Genomic DNA, 21,292 nt, shown 5'->3' on the forward strand with positions numbered 1-21,292 from the left:
CTGTTCGAGTTTAAAAATATTCGAGACCGTTCATTTGAGCCCAACCATTTTTCGCGTGATTCCGAACGAACGGCGGCGACTGGACTTTCCCTTCGCCTTGAGTTGTGAAAAAATTGACTGACAGAGATCCCTGGCGCTGCATTGCCCATGGACTAATGCTGCATACAATTTTTGGTTTCTGTTCAATAACTGAACCTGTAGTCCGCATGTCCATCCTGGTTTTCATCCGTGAGCGCTTATGTCCTGTTGTTACCATACTTCGTCATTTATGAATTCAACTATTATGCGAAGTATTCCTACGACTTTATTTGCCCCCCGATGCTGAAGTTTTGTTCGATTTTGATATTGAAATAAAGGAAAATTGTAGCCTGGTTTAAGACAGCCGCCATTTCCGAAAGACAAAAGACAGTAAAACATGTCAAGGTGATTAACATCTTCGGGTACCTTTCTTAAATATACTGTCCAAGCGTCATTGATGCGACCTTTTATTCAGCCAACACCCCGTTGCTTTTTAACATTTTTCTCGTCATTAGACTTCGACATGCATGCAATTGAAACCAGACTGCCCATGTGAGGCATTATGAGCACCAGCATTTTGACCCCGCTGGGCTAAGCAAGCCTCGCATCAGCGTTCCCTCCCCAAATATTTTAGCATTATTGATTGCAAGCGCATTATACAGGCCATTAAATCTGTATGGCAGTGGACGACATGGTCGAAGCGTGCTTTGAAAAACAGCAAAAACACGCCTTCGGTATCGAATTTTAGGTCGCGTTGCAACTTGCTTTTGAGACGGCACTGGACTACGATTGCATTTGCCGCTCTATTCTGACCGTGACTAACGGTACGTGACGGGTGATAATTCAGTTTGACGGTAAATACTCACTCAGATTGAATTCATGCCAGCATTGAAACGGGGTTATGGTATCACAGGGGCCGGCACGTATCGCGCTGAGTTCACCGAAGCCCCTTAGTTTAACATTTCATGACCCACGTAGCGGGTAGGGGCTTTGTCAAAGTATAGCGCATGTCGTCTCTTACCGCGCGTGCTAAACGAAATGTCGGATCGATTTTACCAAAAGCCATTTCACATGGCTCATTGACAAACACCAAAATGTATTTCCATAAAAATGTGAATATGTATATATATATGTAGGCACAGCGGCTGTTAAACCACACACAAACTTTTTATATTACTTGTTAGAAAATCCTAGCACAATCGGCAGGTACAAACACTGGGGATCCAGGGGTAGAACGGCACCACGGCCCTCAAAACGGCAAAACGAATCTCTAGTAATATCTCTAGAGTTGCCGTCGGTTGACGCCCCAAAAATCGGGGCTTGGCCCCGAAGACAAGGCGCTGGATCCGTCCCAGGTAACAAACACACTCATAAATAACACATAAATACAAACAACTAGAGCCATCTACCTGCACATTATACAAAACATCCGCACGACCAGGAAGTATTGAATGACTAGCTGGGCGACAACCGCATGCAGTGTCCGGGAGCCGTTCCTGGTCCGACAGGTGGCACTGCTGGCGCGCGGCGCACTCGGCCCCGTGGCGTGCCGTCCACTCTCAGCACACGTAGTGCAAGTGGTGGTGGTGGTGGGTATGCACATCACGCGGCTCTGTAGACGAGCTGCAGCTGCAGCAGCTCCGGTCTCCCAGGCTGTGGCTTTGGTCACTGCGACGACTGCTCCACGAGTCCACTGGGGCCAGCATGTATGCGTGGTCCGATGGCGCTGGTGTCGGATGCGGTGGCGGCGGGTCATAGCGCCGCTCGTGGTGAGATAATGCACTGCAGCTTAACGGCACGCCACGAGATGTCTCTGGGCCTGTCAACGGAGCATACGCCGTTGGGAGTACATCAGGCTGCCTCAGTCAGAGTAGCCTCTTGGGAGAACACCACCAGCTTTCAGTGAACGTCGCTTGGCACGAGGAACGATTGAATGCGTTCATTCTTAGTCATCAAACCAGCAAAATTGTTGCCTGACAACGAGCAAAGAATACACCCTGCGTGGCCCTACTGGTGTCCGGTGGAGCACATGAGAAAACTGCAACATTGCAGCGTTGTGGCTGGCGAACGGCAAGCGGCCACGCCGCTGCCGCACATCGCCCAGCCGCGCTTACCCGAGATCAGTTCGGAGCGCTCTTTGTCAGCTGGCAGGTGCGTCACGATCCTGGTACCCATCAACGATGCCTCAGCATCCGACTTGAGCTCGCCGGGCAGCTGCGGGAGAGTCCCAGCCGCCGTTAGGGTCGTGTTGCAGCTCAGCGACTCGGGTCGTCCGGGACCCGCTCGTCACTAGTGTGCGTTGATCAGGGAGATGCAGGAGCAGCGCTTTTCAACTGGGCGTCACAAGAAAACGAAGACTGGTGTGTGCTTCTCTGGATTAAAGTGGGAGGTTTTGAGGCACGTCTGGTCGGAATAAGATGTGCCGCTTATAAGCTGGTTTAATTAGAGGTGTCGTTCACAAGCCGCATCAGGTCATGCATAAAGGTAATGCGAGGCCAGTTAGAGGCATCGAAGGTAAGGGGCTCGCGAGTCCTATTTGTTATAAAAAAATCAGCCAACACATTTTCAAATCCAAGACTGAACCAGGAGCGCTGTAAAATAATTTCTAGTGAAGTGGCCTAACATGAACGTGGACTGCCACGGCCTTGATCCTCTGTGTTCAAGAACATAACGCTATTTTAAATCGCAATGACACGTTCATTTGCTTCTTGGAAGGCTCTAGGAACATTACCACATGTGAAAGAGAGTCCTGAGGGTCTCTTGTCCCGTTTTTCGTTTGCAATGGCTGACGGCGGCCCGACCCGGGCTGTCGTCAGCCAGTGCAAAAAGTCCGAACCAATCATGAGATCCCACGGGTACTTTTAAACCACTTGACGGCCACGGTGGGCGAAATAGTCCGCGTTGGCCCGTTTGACATTGACAGGAATCCCGCTGCCTCCCCCCCCCCCCCTCTCCCCATTCAGATGACGGCGAAACTTAAGCTATAGCTGGTAACATCCAATCTAGGAGCATAATCGTCAGCTTTCCTGATTTGTTGTCTAGAAGTGTCGATTCTTAACCCGTGAATCAGTCACTTAAACTTAAAACTGAAGTAAAGGCTTTCTTCACATTGGTTTTGGAAGGATCAACGGCTGTTGTCACTCAAAAAGAACATCTCTGGCTGGCAGAAACTTTTCATTAAACGGAATAACAATTACCTTATTGACCTATGTTGGCCCGTGACGAACATCTTTTGTTAAAAAAACCCGATTAAAACAGGAAAATATCACTTGCCATAGCCATTTGACTTGACACCTTGCCCTCCGACAACAAAATCACCTGGGTATCTCGTGTTAAGCTATGCATGAACTTTCTAATGGCGTTTTGCTCGCCCCTTTAGCACCTTTCAATCTAAAAATGCCAGAAGGTGCCCCCTCCCCCTCTGTCAGCGCATAGTTGGTGCAGACCATCGCCAGGCGAGGGTTGGGTGGTTCACTTTACTTAATAATACCCTTACTTCACTGGCTTAAGATATTCTACAATTGAATAAAATCCAATACAAGTCCAAACTGACCCGCTCCCGACCCATAATCCTCCTCGAAACGATCAAAAACAACCTAAGAAGCGTTGTGTTCTCAAACTGGTGCCATAATGAGCCTAACTAGCTTTATGTGTTGATAGCTGAAAGCCCACCTGCGGGTGCTTCCGGCGCTGGCAGAGGCAGCCAATGGCAGTCAACGACAGCACTACCACGATGGCCACTGGCGCGATGATCATCAGGTACACGTGGCTGCTGGGACGTGCTGTGAAGGGGTCCGGTTCTGGAACGTGACCGGCCGACGTGTCAGGTCGACGGACTGCGCGTTTACAATCTCCGAGTACAGACGGAGACATCAACAGAGATGTCGGCTGGCGCCTGACACCAACCAATCAGATGAGCGCTATGCGTGCTCGGTATGCCGACCTAATTGCACTCGCGGCTATCACGTATTGCTGACCTGGCCGGTGTATAATTGGGTTTCTACTCAGGTATTTTTAGTGTCGGCGTTGACATTCACGCGTTTATGTTTCTGCTTGTGTATGATGCAGCGCCACACCTTCCGTTTGGATTTCTGGGCTGGATAAAACACCAGATGAGCGGGAGTGTTACAGGTTGGGCGCAGGGTTCAGGGTTTGAGCAACAAATTCCGCTCCGGGAACGCTTTTTTAAACACGAAACGTCACCTACGAGCTATTCTGAGTACATTTAGCAAAAAGCGTCGTGGATAATGAAATATCTTCGCCAAAGCCATGAGCAAGGCCAGATCAGCGTCATCTCCATTTCTTTCAAGAACTGGAAACTGAAATCACGAAAAGCCTTAAGCTGGGTCTACAGTAGTCCGCAAAAGGTGCCGTGTTTTTAGTGTAGCGTCTTGTGTCGGAGCTTCTGGGAGGCTGCTACAATCAGCTGGTTTAGCCCGTATGATTGAGACCCTCCTCGTGCGGCGATCGACTGGTCATCGGGAATCACGGGATCGGAAGTGGACTCGGCCGAAGGTTCCAGAATACCAGCTCACGTCGGGATCGGGTGACTGCCACGCAGTAATTCTGACCTGGGAGTCGGACGAGGTGGCTGGTGTCTGTATGGCTGAGCTGTGATTGGTGGACTCAAGCGGGTACGATAATTCAGAGGCTAAGATTACGTTGATGCAGCCTGTGAGCAGAAGAGACTCTGGGTCTGGGTCTGGCTGGTCTATAAAGGTCTAAAGGTCAGGCTGAACTACAGAAGACGCCACAGTGTTCCACCTAGTTTTGTTTTGCCAGATGGTTAGGGGACTCTGTTTGAGCTTTCACTTACCCGTTATTGCAAACTGATCCAACTGTACCACGTAAAAGCAATATGAAGGAGACACCGTGAATAAAGTACACTAAGTACATAAGTACATAAAAGTGTCGCTACCGATCAGACTTGTGACGCCACTATGGCATCACAAGGATGGTATTAAACATATTCGTTGTTGCAAATTCAAACCCCTCGTTCTGAGAGGGAGACGATACCCACACGTTTTTGGAACAGCTCTGCAGAACGGGTCACGCCGTCCCAATGGTGTTCACACATCATGTTGCATTAGTTTAAAGGGCCATCTAGAATTTTGTTGTTCGTCCAAGTCGGATGAACAGAATGGATAAGTTTCGGCAAGGCCGTGGTGAGCCAAAGCGAGGCAGAAAATGGTGTTTGTTACGAATGCATTCTCATGTTTGTCAATTATGCATTTCCTAGTGCATAATTGAAGTGCATAGTGCACTTCAATTATGCATTTCCTCCTGACTACCAATTCTACATAACGTTGGTACTACCTGATTTCCAAATAGCAAGCTGATGACACAATTTTTCACGCAAACGGCTTGATAGCCGTTTGACGTCGGTTAAACGCAAGCACGATAGAATTGTGGGATGAACACAGAATTGTGTGCCCTTCCAAACTGTCAAGAGTTGAGTTGTGGGTCGACTGCACGCAAATTAGAAAAAAACAGTGTTAATGACCTGATATGAACTTGAACTGGACTTCAAGCAAACAGCCTCATCTTTATTCAGCGCCAAATTAGAAGGGAGCGGCAGATACTTACCCCCGCCCACGTTATTTTGAGGTTGGCGCGGAACCTCTTCAGCGCGAGTTACATATGTTCATGTTAAGTACGGAAAGCTTCAAACTGCTCTCGCGCTTCGTCATCTCCTCGTTCCGAAGCTGGGAACAATAGCTCGGCAGGAGATCTCATCTCATCTGAGACGTCAGTCTCAGCAGGAGAGATCTCATGCTGGTCGAAGAGAGTCGCGATGCGTCTACAGAGCTAAGAGTCTGCAACATCTCGCTCGGACTCGGAGACTCTACCTCGGTCTCTCTCTCGCGCCTCACGTCTCGAGCTCTCTCTTCTCTCTACTCTCAGACAACCACTGCCCAAGCCATCGTCTCTCCCCTGTCATCTCTCGCTCTCCCCTCTCTCTCCCCCCTCTCTCTCCCTCTCTCTCTCCTTCGCTCTCTCTCTCTCCCTTGACGGTTGTTGCGGTCCAACCAACGAGACACTCCCCGTGGTCAAAGGGTTACGGAATCACGCTTGTGTAGCTAGCTGCCTCGGATCCAGGCAGCTGGTAAGACCTTAGCCGGCGCCTGCCAGCTGCCATGCCGGCGGTGCGATCTGTTGACAGCGCCGGCTCGGTGCAACCGATAAGTCGCCATGATTGTGTCAGATAACAGAGACTGCGGCCAGCGGCGAGAAATGCGCCGTGATTGGGCTTAGCCGTGGCGGCTGGGCTAGTATTCTGCAGATGTCCCCGGCAAAGAACACGACACAGGCTGCACGACAGGTGACGAGGCGTTGGGGACGCCCGTAAACCGGCTTAAGCGGCCCAGGCCCGCCGTCGGAGCTCGGTGCGCAGTAAGGAACGAGGGGCGCAGCGTAGTGAGACCAGGAGGAGCAGCGACATCGGGGCTCAGTGCACTATCCGAGACGAGGGACGCAGCGTAGTGAGACCGGGAGGAGGAGCGACATCGGAGCTCGGTGCGCTATCCGAGACGAGGGGCGCAGCGTAGTGAGTCCGGGAGGAGGAGCGACATCGGAGCTCGGTGCGCTATCCGAGACGAGGGGCGCAGCGTAGTGAGACCGGGAGGAGGAGCGACATCGGAGCTCACTCCACTATCCGAGACGAGGGGCGCAGCGTAGTGAGACCAGGAGGAGCAGCGACATCAGAGCTTGGTGCACTATCCGAGGCGAGGGGCGCAGCATAGTGAGAACAGGAGGAGCAGCGGCATCAGAGCTATATGCACTATCCGAGACGAGGGGCGCAGCGTAGTGAGACCGGGAGGAGGAGCACCGTCGGAGCTCGGGTCACTCCATGGGGGAGGAGCGTAGCGTAATGAGACCGGGAGGAGTAGCTACTGTGCGGAAAAATTGACAGCAAGGGAATCAGACATAGCACAAGGCTAGAAGCTCGGCGAAGCATCATACCAGGTGAAAACGATGACATTGTTCGCATTTCATCTCTTCTTTGGGGCATGGGGTTTGGAAAAGTGAGAACCGCTGCAATGAAACATGCAATGCTACTCCATAAGTCCAAGGTCGATACTTGCATGCGCGTATTTGGAGTACGAAGGTGTAAATACAGATGATGCGACCAACAACGGGCATCCAATGGTGGACGTGGGTTCATCACCCGCCTCCGTAACCACCGGAAAGTCCGTGCTAGCTGTTACATGCTTCGAAGTTTTTGGCGCTGATCTAAACCAAATGACTTTCAGGCAGCAAAGCTGTCGACAGGTGGTTGGCTGGGCACGGCAAATGTTCTTGATATTATGCCTAGGTCTTCGGTCTTGATGCTAGCAGAGGCCAGACACACAGCCTAGTCCATGCTTGCGTCTCTTTCCCTCGCATCAACAACTGCGAACTGGCTTGGGGGCCAAAGACGAGTAAGAAAGCACGAAAAACACTGGCCCGAATATGCCGGGCTCGCAACCAGGATGAGTTTGTGCGAGCGAGCGGTGCCTGCCCTACCAGCGTTGACGTGTTTACGCTGGGTTCAGCTCCGGCCGGCCCCACTCTCGCGACTGGACCATCCAGGACCAAGGCCGGGGGACAAACACTCGACGCGCGGTGCGTGCTCAGTACTTACGCACACCGCGCACGGCCAGGTAAGCGGTGCGCACAGTGAAGCCGCCGTTGTTGGCGCCCAAGCAGACGTACTGGCCGCTGTCCCTCCGCCGGGCCCGCGCCAGCGTCAGCTTGATCATGTAATGATCCGGCCCGCTGCTGAGCGTGTCCGAGGCGTTCAGCACATGGTACCGATCGCCGTTCAGCACCTCAATAGTCCTGGTGGAGTTCTGGAGAGCTTGGCTATCTCCGGAGTCGATCCTCTTTAGCCACTGCCAGAGGCGTCGAGCACGGCGTCACAGTCCACTCCTGACACAGACATTGCGTTCAAAAACCTGTCGTGGCCGCGCAGAGAACATCTCCCGCATCGTGATCGGTACGAGTCCGGCTTCAGCGACCCAATCCGCGGCGCGACTTCTCATGATATAGCCACACACGCCGCGGCGTGACGCCTAACGATGCGGCCACACACGCTGCGTTGTGACGCCAAACAACGCGGCCACGCACGCCGCGGCGTGACGCCTAACGACGCGGCCACGCACGCCGCGGCGTGACGCCTAACGATGTGGCCACACAAGCCGCGGTGTGACGCCCAACGACGCGGCCACGCACGCCGCGGCGTGACGCCTAACGATGCGGCCACACAAGCCGCGGCGTGAAGCCAGACGTCACGGTCACCCACACCTAGCATGCGACGCACGCAGCCCTGCAAACGACAGCGCGCCGGACCGGCCGGTGCCAGGTTTCTCACGCTCCCATAACCCAGCCGTCAGTCACGTCATCTGCCAGCCCGAAGATGCAACAGTCACGCACGACGAGGGCCTGGCCCGCCGCCAGCGGTCGGCACCTACCTTGACGTGCATCGGCGGCTGACCATTGAACTGACACTGCAGCGACACCCGCTCGCCGGCGTCCACGGTCGTGTTTTGCGGGCCGTCACCGACGATCCTCGGCTTCTGCTCGTACGGCTCTGACAGTAATGGGGCCAAGTGTTACGTGGTGGTGCGCGCACGGCTACACACGCCAGCACCGACAGCACGTGATTGGGGCCGCGCAGTCACGTGATTGGTTTGTGGCTGATTAATACGGCACAGCGATGATCTCGAATTATCCATCCTACGACGCTGGATAATTTACCCGACGAGTTGTGTCCCGCAAACATGTGCGTTCGAGTGTTCAGTAACGCACGGCTTGCGAGACATGTCGATTATCACATGGACAGTGAAGTGAGCAGGGACAATGCATTACAGGGCTGCCATCGAATACATAGTCCAGCTCTTGACGCCCCAGCGTCGCAGCGTCGCAAATTAAAACATTCTGATGGAGAAAAACCGCACGGCGCCGTATATGAAGTGTGAGTCATGTGCGCGAACTGGTCGCGTACCCTCGTGCGCAAATCTTGGAGGCAGCGTTTTCGGGACCAGATTCGGATCCCTGCACCCAAAACAGATACAGGCTTGTCACTAATGACAAGATCGATCTCTCACGCACGACGCTGTGGCCTAAAAGCTACATGCGCGTTTAACCTTGTTCATTGTGGCCAATATGCGCCGAAGCTGTTTTTTTTTTACAATAGCTCGGCCAGAGCCAAAACAACAAAATCAAGATTCATCAATATCCTTTGACAACGGCTTCCGTTTGACGGCGTCGTGGCAAACGGCCAACACAGCCATGCCGAAACCAAGCCCTCTGACAAGTAAGAAATGTCAAAAAGTGTCCATTAACCTTGAAATACCGTGCTGGAATAGCGAAGCCATGTCATCGTAGCAACCCATGGAATGGGGAAGAACTCTGATCGCGAAGCCATGCCTGCAAGGCAATCTGGAAATAATGTTGATTCGGAACTTGGTGACACTGTCTCGTGTTGCCTTGCTTAGCTGTACTAATCAGCAAAGCCGATGTCCCATCCCATACTGTTCCGTTCTGCCTGTTTCGCAGTTGGTTAGCATCTTGGACATGCATTTCCTTGCTGCTCGTTTTCTGGGGTTGGTTGGTCTTTACCGTGGTATGGTCGGCCAAAGATATATCAAGGGATTCGACTTCCTTTGCTCAACGACTGTCTTATCAACAAAAATCCACCAGCGTGTATGAAGGCTCTTAAGATAAGGATATCGGGGCATATTTTTGTCTTACTTTCAGATTAGGTGACGGTGACTGTAGAATCGCCACCATTTTTGTGTGGTCAAGGCAAAATCGGCTGTCTTTAGAAGTCATGTGGGGTGGTGCCATGATTGATCAACCGATTGGCTGCAGTTATTCAGTATTCATGACTTGACGCCAGCAGGATGGAGGCAGCAATATATGGCTATATATATATATATATATATATATATATATATATATATATATATATATATATGTCTGTATTCTCGCGCAGGCCATAGGGCGAGAAACCTCCAAAGACAGGAGCTTATTCGAAAGGTGGGCACCGGAGCAGCACGGCCGTCCCTTATCCTTTTTGCCTTGATTAATGTGCATGTAAAGCACTTTGACATTCAAGAAATCAAGGTAGACACGTAAACATGAGTGGGTTGAAATCATGACATGCTGCTATAAGCCACGCGAAGAAATTCATTCGCTAACATGGGTTTTTGTGGGAAAATTGAGTTAAGCCCTGCGTTATGAAACTCTGAAAATGCCCCCGCAGCCTTCAGTGTCGCAACAGCAGCCGACCTCGGCGCGGGACCGCCAGTGGACTGGTCCATAGAGCTGAACCATACAGTGGACTGGTCTTCGTCAGCAGCGCAGTCTCACCTTGTCTCACAGCTTCAGTCTCACCTTGCACGTCCAGCTGGAAGCGGGCGGCGTCCTGGCCAAGCAGGCTGGTGAAGCGGCACTCGTAGGTACCCGAGTCAGCGCTCGTCAGCTGACTAAGCGTCAGCCGGCCTGAAGCCGTCAGCTCGGGCCGTCGGAACGCCGTGCCGTCCTGCGACAGAGCCAGCGAACCCATCTCAACCGCCGCTGCGGCCCGCAGCCGGCCGGCCGCCGTCAGAGCCAGCGAACCCAGCTTAACAACCGCTGCGGACCCGCAGCCGGCCAGCTGGCGACAGAGCCGGCGAGCCCAGCTCAACCACCGCTTTGAGACGCAGCCGGCCGGCCGCCGTCAGAGCCAGCGAACCCTAGCTTAACAACCGCTGCGGCCCGCAGCCGGCCAGCTGGCGACAGAGCCAGCGAACCCAGCTCAACCGCCGCCGCAGCCCGCAGCCGGCCAGACGCCGCCAGCCGCGGTGCTCGCCGCCGCGTCAGCGCCATCGCTGGCCACAGGCGCCGCGGCGCACACTTCAGCCCGCGCGTGCTTTCATAAGAGGAAATTCATTCAAAATAGTGACAAGCACCGGCCGCAAAGACGATAACAACACGCAGCGCGACGCCCCTCTGTTTGCTCTCGGGTGCATCTCCGACAGACGGCATGTTTGCCTTGCGCCCGGCCCGCGCCGACCCCTGCCCGTCACCGTTTGCTCAGTGGACGTCAAACACTCCGGCGCCTACCTTGAACCACTTCACGTCCGGCTTGGGCACGCCTGTGGCCACACACTGGAAGCGGACCCGTCCGCCGGCGATCTTGTGCACGGGCGACTGCGATGGAAACACCTGGCGGGCACAGGACACAGTGACGCCGCCCAGCCGCAGCACAGCTAGCACCAGCACCGGTGTCATCAGCACCAGTACCAGCGCCACCAGGACCAGCGCACCAGCGTAATCACAGGTTCAGCTCGCCCGGCAATTTACGAGGCAGAACTGAAAAGAACGTCCGCATCAAGCACGTACAACTGCTTCGGGCACCGTCAAAGCGCGCCAAACAGCACCTCAATTCAGGAGGGACTGGCGATTGGCTGTAACCGGGTGACCGAACGACTTTCCTATAGCTCGCCCGCCGCTCATGCGACGAGGCGGATAAAAAAAGATCGGAAAAGATCTGTCGGAGATTGAGCCGTCTGGTAAACCTTACACAGCATACTCGGACAAGCTCGGTGACAGCTGTGACGGACTTTTCCGCTCGGCTGCAGAAATTCACACCAGCCGTGGCACAAAGAGGACGTTCCAGACCAGCGGATTGCCGGGTGACACACGGCTAATCTGGCAGACCTTGGTCGGAACATTCACGACAAGTGACAGTACCGCGCCGTCTGACGCAAGGCTGGGCGGGGACGCTAGCATCCGCACGCCGCCTGCAAGCTCCGGGCCGGGGACAGCCGGCTCGGAAGGCGCACAGTCGATATCGCGTCGGCTGAGCCCGTGCCGGCGCGTGCTGCGAGCCGTTGGCCACTCTCACCTGCGTGATTTTTGGCGGCGACACGTTGAACCGGCGCGAGCTCAGTGACGGGTACTCGTTGCCGGACGTCTCTCCCACGCTCTGGCTCATGAACTGGTCGTCGGCGGGGTCTGGAAGGCAGGCGACCCCACTTGATGCTGCTGGACCGATTATGGCCGGCAGCATGCGCCACTCAGGCGCACGACAGGGGTTGGCGTAGCCCGCTTCGGTGCGAAGATAAATCTCCGCCACGCCCAAGGACAACGCATCGCAGCGCCATTCATATCGCATGCCACTGGCGGACGGCTCCTCACTCAACTCACAGAAATCGGCAAGCCGCAGTGAGAGGTGAGATGTGGAAGGGGTCCAGGACTGGTCAGTGTTCTAAAATTGGTTTTTCGCCTCGTGCCACGGTATCTGTGTGAAATATCGTGAAAGGTTAAACAGGTCATCTAAGACCCTGCAGATTCGACAGAAACATCTTTGGGCCACAATATCTAAAGTACAAATTTTCGCCACAGATAGAGGCGGACAAAATAAATAAGATCCATTTTGGCAGTCGTTGTTTCTTTTCAAAAGCTTGATGTTACAGCAATATTGCCTCCGTGCGTGGTACACACTTAACATGTCAAGGTGCTGATAGGTCATAAGAGACATGATTGATCACTCGGAGCATTTTTCACAGTGAAGCTCGCAGCAGTCTTGCAAGCGTGACATGGTGAGCAGGACGCTCCCTGTTGTCTGAAAACGTGATATTTGCTTCTGTTTGGCGAATGTGACCCGCCATTTTGGTTACCAAACTGGATCAAACGTGTTTGAAGTTGATCAGAGGTATCTCAAATATGTTACGAAAAAAACAAATGAAGCATGCAAGAAAGTATGCAGCATCCATCATATTCATCATGGACACAGATGCCATCACACTCATGGTAGGCTGATAAGGCAGGCGCATCAGCGGGTCATGTCGACATCGGTTTGTGTTATCAAACATGCGAAATTTTGACAGACGAATTGCGCGGAACATCATGTCATTATTGGATATTGCAAGTGAAACATGCATTCGCAAACATGTTTAAGGATGCATGAAGGCTGAAGTAGAGGAGGGACGATCCAGAGCGTGCAGGAGACCACACGAGTATCGGTTTGGTCACAGTAGAGAGACACATTTTATGACGACAAAGGAGAGGGCTTTTTGTGCGGTGCGTTCCTTTTTCGCGTTCGAGAATGCTTGATTATTCTATCTTCCAACTGATTGGCCATTGAGATACCCAAGCGTTCTGCAGCGGAAAAAATTGCGCTGACTACTGAGAAGTCTGCAAAACTCGATCCGAAACTAAAAGACACCCTCAGAACTTCTCGCGAAATTCGGCTTCATACTTGAGGCCAAACAGGGTTTATGTGGTCTCTTAACTAACGCCTCGGAGTCTTGTCTGTCTTTTCATCGCATGCAGTCGTGATTAGCGGACGCCGGCCTTACGCAGCGACAGACGATGGCTTATTTAACCGCGCGAGCAATGACGGATTGGCCGTGTTTTGAGTTATCTGCCGAGCGTGGCTGCCACCAGCGCGGACCCCTGCCAGCGCTCAGTCATGTGGAGCCCAGCCGAAGTACGGCAGGCTGCTGTCATTGCTCGGATCGGATGTCGCCGACAATCGGCGGCGGTCGCGCGGCGCTGCCATCGCCCGCCAAATATACAGCCACCGACACCTGCTGCACGGACGCGCCGTGGACGCTGCGCAAAAAACGGTGACAATGGCTCACTGCGGCGTCCGGTGACGTCACCGCGCGCGCGGTGACGCCGCGGTGACGCCGCGCCGGCGCCGCGCACATACCATTGTATGGTAAACCGGCCCGATTGGCCGGCCGCATCTGCGCGCCCGATCGGCGCGCGGCGGATCCGATTCAAGAGCTGGCGCCTGGCCGGCCGGCGTGCGGAGCGTGGCGCGACAGGCCAGGCGGCCGGCGGCATGTATCGGCCGCTATCTATTTGCACCCTGCAGCCGCAGATCTTTCGACATGAGCCGCGTTTGCATCGCAAATCGTCGGTGCTGGGCGAGAACTGACAACTGGGCGAACTGGCTTCGAGCTGTCCGACCTGTCCGACGTGCCGAGGGTTTCACGGAAACCGATCCCAGGGCGCAATACAGACTTCGGATCTCCGTCAAAGAGAATGCCCAATGGAGCATATGCAGACAGCAATTACGACCGGGGATTAATTGTAGCATCATATGTAAGCTTGCGATCAGGGGTGTAGCTTTCTTAACACGCGCACGGGTGGCCGGCCAGATACCCTTCGTTCTGGTGGGGAGGGGGGGGGGGGGGGCAATTTGAGCACTCTGAGATCTCGGGAACTAAGAAAGCTAGAAACACCAAATATACAGGGTGTCTTGACCTGTACGTGAACTCACTTAGGTCAAAGTTTTAACTTCCTAGGTCATGACATTTAGATCAAATAAGGTCAAAAAGGTCAAATTTCAGGTTGGTTTCCAAAGTGCCCTCAGAACCTAGGCAACTGCTTCTAAGCAAAAGGCAAAAAGCCCATTTGAGTGACCTTGTTTGACCTTTTGAAGGTCATGGTTTCCAAAATAATGCAAGACATCTTAGGTCAATGACCTTTTCTGACATCTAAGAAGTCAATGGAAGATGTATAATGCGGTTCCTGCTGTCCATAAATTCGAAATGAGCACCACAAACTATCCCATACAGCGAGCCCTAGAGTAATAAATCAGGTTGGTTGTGATCTTGGTCTGACCTTCATACCTGTCTTACGTCAACGTAATTTGCTCATTCAATATTTGTGGTACCAAAGAAAGCATCTCAGGGATGAATGGCTTCGTCAAACACTCCGTTATTGTATCAGATTATACGATTCCCTAGAAATTGCCTCCGCTGAAACCACGGCCTGACTTTGACCTGCCATAGGTCAGCGACCTTACAAGGTACATCTAAATTTTTATGTCAAACGATCCGCTATTGAATTGTCTACAGCTATGCAAGATCTGGCGCGGCTACGTCGCGTCGTTCGGAAGCCATTCTGGAAAAACCTTCGGGGAGTCAGTTTGACCCCCGCCCGAGCGCGTGTTAAAGCGGTTTGCGGAGGGGGCTCTGTCAAAAAGTTTGACTCAATGTACGCTCCGAACATGATTTCTATTCGGATTCCAGCCACTCGAATTTTCGTGTTCGACGCCAAAATAAAGAAATTTACAGATTTCGTACATTGAACTTTTTTCCTGGGAAGGAATTACTTCTACTTCAGGTTAATGTTTGCTGCCTTTTTGCGAAAAGCTTGGAATAGGCTGTAATTCACGGAAAAATATATCAGTACATCTTCGTAAGGGATCACTGATAACCACCGCCTGTGTCGCTGGTGGTGTTCTATAAACGCCACAGCCATGATTATGTGACAAATAAACTTGTGCGACCGTTAAGAAGAACATGAATCAACTTTTATCTGCACCATTCCATACTTTTAAAGGCTGCGGCATACGCAGTCAATTATTCTTCACACCCAATCATGGCGTTATCATTTGATTGCCAAACATTTGCAGACTTCCTTAACATATGTGAGTGAACATGACAACGCATTATGCACCTACGAGGTACTGTTTGGTACAAAACTAACATGACACTAATAGTGTTATGTTCAAAAACCTAGGCCCCAATATACCAATAGTTAAAATGATGTAATGATATGATGATTGTTCTGTATTTATTGCATCAAGTATTGCCTCTTTGCTGATACGCATTGAGAGGGCTTAGAGAAGCACTGGTGGGGGAGGGCTCACATCAGCATTGGGGGAGGGAGGAGGCTCAGTCCCCCGAGCCCCCCCCCCCCCGCCCCCGAAAGTGTATAAAGTGACGCCGCTGCATTGCGACTGTCTTTGTCAGCTGACCTATGATGACCTGAGCTTTCAATGAATCACAGGGGCTCAGCACTGATCAAGGCGCAAAAAAGGCACCGTGTCAAAAAAACATGCAATCAATCCCAAAACAGGACGGTAAACAAAACACCATGATGCTCATCGTGTGTGACGCATAATATTTTCTTTGAGTCGGGATGAATGGAAGCTAGATATATTGGCAAGGAATGTATTCAAAGTTGCCGATGGTTGCCAGCCATTGAAACACGGGAGTGCTTGCTTATTGTCAAGTGCTTGCCTATTGTTTGACTGAGTGGGTGATGCTTGTGATAGTTGTGTTGACTACATTGCACGGCAGCTAGTGTTCATTTATGGGTGGTGCTTGGTGTTGGCTGTTCATCTCTTCCTCTATAAAAACCACGCAGCTGACGCATCACACCTGTCCCTTCATTCTCCTGTTTATTCTACGAAGAATAAGGCTATTACTACCGTCTTATCCATATGCATGATGCTCCTCGCAAATGCACCTAACAGCTCATGCAGCTTTGGAAAGCTTTCAAAACATTCTTACCCCATCTGTGCAGGAATTAGGGGACGTGGAAAATGGGTGGATAAGTGGGTGGGTAATGTGTGTGTAAAGTAGCATGCGTCATGGACCGTGGGCGGACACAGGTATGACCACGTCAGCACAGGGAGGGTGATAGGAATAACGACCTTACGCGTGAAGGCCTCGGGTCTTAACGTTATATACCTGGGCTTGTTAAAGCCCTGTAAAGGGAGTCATCTAACTATACTAAGTGTGCGGGCCGCTCCAATGTCGAAGCAGGGGGAAAATCCAAGCACGGGACGAAGGGAACCTCCAAATCCCATTGAAAGGGTGACCCAAACGCGAGTGTAGTTCATCCCGCGCCGAGTAAAACGAAAGCTTTTATGACCCGGGGCACAAACAAAGGGCATCAGATGTTTGTCTGGATGGAATCCGATAGGAAAACCACGATGGACTTCCACAGCTGTGGATACTTTCGCGTCCCAAGTATGGGTACATGGACGTCCACAAGTAAGCAGAGGAGCGCCGGAAGCCCCGGCACAGGAGTGCCCACAAACGTTTGTACAAACCCAAACCCACACAAGCGTTCCCCAGTCCAGCTATGGGGGCGTTCTAAGGCCCATGACGTCCAGCCTTGTCCAATTTCACTCCTTGTAATAATACGTAGGCCAGAAACAGAAAGTAGCTATAATGATAAGCTCCGATAGGAAATTCAAATGACTGTACTGTCTTAACCATAACTTAAACGACATATCTCACTTCTGAGTGCAAACAATTATGTCAATGGTACCACACACTTTATCCCAATGGCACTCCGGCGAACACCAGTTGTAAGACAATGAGCTTTACTTGACACATTACCACAAACGAATCATAACGCTCTAGACTTCCGGCCCTTTCTTCTCACACCATTCCTGTGCGCGCACGTGTTCGGTCGGGCGGCTCGGTGTTGGGTGGTGCTGACGAGGATGACATGTTGCCAGCACCGGACCATCTTCTATGGGAGCGGAAAGGAGCATGACATACTTAGCTGGCCTGACTGGGTGTGGTCGGTCCTCTTTGGTCAGAACCTAATGTTAGCACGACAGTTTGATCACCTGATTTCCCCATCAGGCGCCTTTTCGGTGCACGCCACCCGTGCCTCCTCACATTTGTATGTGACGCCAGCCTGCAGCCTTCAGCCAGACGGGACTTCTGGGCGCCATACTGGCTCTCCGGCGGTCACGGCAAGGGCGGCTCAGGCGCCCGGGACCGTTGTTTGCTCAGCACTGTCCGATGACAATTGTACGGCATTCATCCGCAATTCACACCTGATGGGCGAGCTGGGCAGGCGTTATGTAAGCAACCCCGCGGTGGCGAACACCGTTCGAGAGTGCTGCTCGTTGCACAGTGTCATGCTGAGGTCATGCGGGCAGGCAATCTGAAAGCGTTCTGAGACCGCAAACTCCTCTGGCAGCTGGCCGGAAGTTCTGCCGCCTCTGCACGCTCGAGCTATCCTGCTCGCTATCTGTCCAGGTTCTGGAAGCCTCTCGTTAGCTGTCCAGGTTCTGGGAGCCCCTCGCTATCTGTCCAGGTTCTGGAAGCCCCTCGTTATCTGTCCAGGTCGTGGGAGCTCTCCGCTGACTGTCCAGATCATGGGAGCCCCTCGCTATCTGTCCAGGTTCTGGAAGCCCCTCGTTATCTGTCCAGGTCGTGGGAGCTCTCCGCTGACTGTCCAGGTCCTGGGAGCCCCTCGCTGACTGTCCGGGTACGCGGGCCCTCGCTGGCTGTCAGGTTCCAAGGAGCCTTTCGCTGACTGTCCAGATCATGGGAGCCTCTCGCTATCTGTCCAGGTTCCGGAAGCCCCTCGTTATCTGTCCAGGTCGTGGGAGCTCTCCGCTGACTGTCCAGATCATGGGAGTCCCTCGCTATCTGTCCAGGTTCTGGAAGCCCCTCGTTATCTGTCCAGGTCCTGGGAGCTCTCCGCTAACTGTCCAGGTCCTGGCAGCCCTCGCTGACTGTCCAGGTCCTGGGAGCTCCTCGCTATCTGTCCAGGTTCTGGAAGCCCCTCCGCTGACTGTCCAGGTCCTGGGAGCCCCTCACTGACTGTCCGGGCACGCGGACCCTCGCTGACTGTCGGGTTCCAAGGAGCCCCTCACTGACTGTCCGGGCACGCGGACCCTCGCTGACTGTCGGGTTCCAAGGAGCCCCTCACTGACTGTCCGGGCACGCGGGCCCTCGCTGACTGTCGGGTTCCAAGGAGCCCCTCACTGACTGTCGGGTTCCAAGGAGCCCCTCGCTGACTGTCGCTTCACGCGGATAGCGCTCCGCAAGAGGGCGCCACCGATGGCGTTGCCGTGGAGAGCTGCACCCTTCGAGGTGTGATAGAACTTGAGCCCTGATTTCAAGGCTGCGACATTTCTCTGCCACACTGTGAAGTAGGACGCTGCCATAACGCACGCCAAAAATGCATCCATTTGATACATTCCCGCCTCTCAATGGGCATGTGCTCAGGTCAAAGCTTAACACAACTATCAGACGTTAAGACCCGGCTAAACGAAAAATACTGTACAAACGAAGAAAGGACTTCGCTACTTTACGCACCCTGAACTTGGAGCAAGTTTTTGGTGGACCTCTGATTGGCCACTTGGCGCGCAGCGGCTCACGCCGTGCCCTCGCGACACTCGCATACATTACTAGGCACCAGTTTTTGCCGGTCGCGCTTGTCTCAGCCGCGCCACAATGGCGACGCGCCGGGCGGCTGTCGGACGGTGAGCATTGTGCGCGGCCGAGAACACAGTCCGGTCTGGTCGCCCACCCGAGGCATCAGCCACTCAGGCAACCGACCCGTCCCAGGCTCGGCTGCCTCACGTTCTGCCAGCCCCAGACAAAATACATCATTGGTGCAAAAACACAGCCAGGAATGGTTGTGGAATGGCAGGGTAGGCTGTGGTCCACCGTCGTCCAGGGAGGTCTCCGCTTCGAACGTACACCATGCAGGCATGTGGACCCCGCTGCATCTGCGCTGAATATTTATCCACTGCATCTGCATAGGACACCTTCCCGGCGTCCCTCCACACACCGCCCTACACATACACACAACTGATATGCCTCTACTGCATTTGAATGAACTGCTATCCCTTGCATCATCGCCAGGCAAGCCTTTACTCCCAGCTGGTCCAACACGACTGCGCTGCATCCACACAAGAGAAGTCTCCATCTCATTCAGGCCAGACATGCCTTATTCCTACCAACAGGCGTCTACTCCGTCCACACCACAGATGTCTTCAGTGCATTAACGCCACACTCATTTCAGCAGAAACAGCAATACCAGAAAAGTCTTCACTGTATCCGCATCAGATACTCACCTCCACTTCATCCACGCCAGATGTGTCTCCACTGCGCCAGATATATCTCTCTGTGTTTGCGGCAGACACGTCTCTACTGCACCCACAGAAGGCGCGCCTCCAACGCACCCACAGCAGACACGTCTCCATCCCACGCACAGCAGACACGCCTCCACAGCGCCCGCAGCAGACACGTCTCCACCGCCACCGCACCCACGGTAAGCACGTCTCCATCGCAACCAAAGCAGACACGTTTCCAACGCACTCACAGCATACGCGTCTCCACAGCACCTACAGCAGTCACGTCTACTGGATCTGTAGTGCAATGGTCTGCACTGCACCTGAATTAAAAATGCCTTCGTTGGATCTGACCCACACAAGTCAGAGCTGCGTCAATACCAGGCACGCCTCCATTCATCTGTACCAAGAAGTATCTGCTGCATTCTGATTAGACTCTTCCTCACGCCGATTTTACCAGATGGATCTCCACTGTAACTGCACTAGACACGCCTCTACTCCATCCGTACCCGACACGTCGCCGCTGCATCCTCGGCAGGCGTATATCCGCTACATCTGCATCGATAAGGTCTCAACCGCATCCCCGTCAGACACGTCCTGCAGAGCAGCCGGCACCGTGCGCACAGTGCAGCACGAGGACACGGTGGTCGAGATGGCAGGTCTCCAGCCTCGCCATCCATACCGAGGACGCATTTCAGTCGATTGGGTGCATAGCTCCGTCTCTGAAACGGTGACGTAGCTGTCCTTGCGGCGGCTTCAGCCATCCCAGCGGCGACTCAGGTAGTCCTGAACGCTTGGCACAGGCGACTTCATCCCTCCTGACAGCTGGCGAACAAGACTACCTGTCTTGAGTGGCGCCCGGTCCTGCCCTGACTGGAGGCCTGTCCGTCTCTCGGCGGTAACCTGATCGGCCTATTCCCGGCATAGACTGCACTGGTACCGGCGACTCGTCCGTCGTGCGAATTGTCGATGCTGTTCAATAGCATCAACTTTGCACAATCGTAGGTATTATATAATAAGGGAAAACTCGGTCGCTTGGCCTCGAAATCTCGAGAACCGTTAGTGGTATGCCCTAAATCCATATATGTTCTAAGTTAGCGTGGTGAGAGGGAAGTTTATGTAACACATGTGTATGTGACAATTTCAGACCAGAGCACATAATGTGGTGCGGCGCAAGCATGACTGCCTCTGTGTTAGCCTGACGTCATTTGCCGCGAGCGACAAATCGGCACCACTTCTCTTTTTTCCCGAACCTTCATTGTTGGAAAGGACAAGAATCAGGCTGTGGAGGCGTGCCAACGTGTGCATGGAACTCGCTGCAAAATCGTCCATATCCAAGCAGAGATGGCCCTCTCTAATACCATAACAGTCGTCTCCGTACCATTTAAAACGCATCAGAGCAGCGACGAACTTGATAGTTATTAGAGCGGCGAATAATTTGCAATTTATCGGAGCAGCGGAGAAGTTCGAATGCCACACGCTAATAAATTGCGGGTCTGCCATTTACGAAAAAAGAATAGAGTGAAACACGACATGCTGGAAAACGCATTTTAATGCGGGCAAAATTGGCTTTCAGTTCTCAGTTTTCGACATTTAGTTCCTGTGCCACAAATAATCGATTTTGATAAAACCAGAAGGTACTGGGGAACCAAGATCAGCAAACAACCA

At 53.0% G+C, this 21,292-nt stretch overlaps 1 protein-coding gene across 1 annotated transcript in view; it reads right to left on the bottom strand.

Moving 5' to 3' along the window:
- Nucleotides 1–610: 610 nt before the first annotated feature.
- Nucleotides 611–21,292, bottom strand: part of LOC119113071 (fibroblast growth factor receptor-like 1) — a 72,668-nt gene continuing 51,986 nt past the window's right edge. The window contains exons 5-12 of the mRNA XM_037237392.1: nt 11,894–12,003; nt 11,110–11,211; nt 10,399–10,546; nt 8,472–8,590; nt 7,643–7,892; nt 3,691–3,818; nt 2,133–2,232; nt 611–1,837 (exon numbers count right to left, since the gene is read on the bottom strand). Of these exons, the coding sequence (XP_037093287.1) occupies nt 1,578–1,837; nt 2,133–2,232; nt 3,691–3,818; nt 7,643–7,892; nt 8,472–8,590; nt 10,399–10,546; nt 11,110–11,211; nt 11,894–12,003 (1,217 nt within the window). The 3' untranslated portion in view covers nt 611–1,577. The remainder of the gene's footprint in view (nt 1,838–2,132; nt 2,233–3,690; nt 3,819–7,642; nt 7,893–8,471; nt 8,591–10,398; nt 10,547–11,109; nt 11,212–11,893; nt 12,004–21,292) is intronic.

This window comes from Pollicipes pollicipes, unplaced genomic scaffold (genome assembly GCF_011947565.3).
Source record: "Pollicipes pollicipes isolate AB1234 unplaced genomic scaffold, Ppol_2.1 Scaffold_7261;HRSCAF=8764_pilon_pilon_pilon, whole genome shotgun sequence".
Taxonomy (NCBI): domain Eukaryota; kingdom Metazoa; phylum Arthropoda; class Thecostraca; order Pollicipedomorpha; family Pollicipedidae; genus Pollicipes; species Pollicipes pollicipes.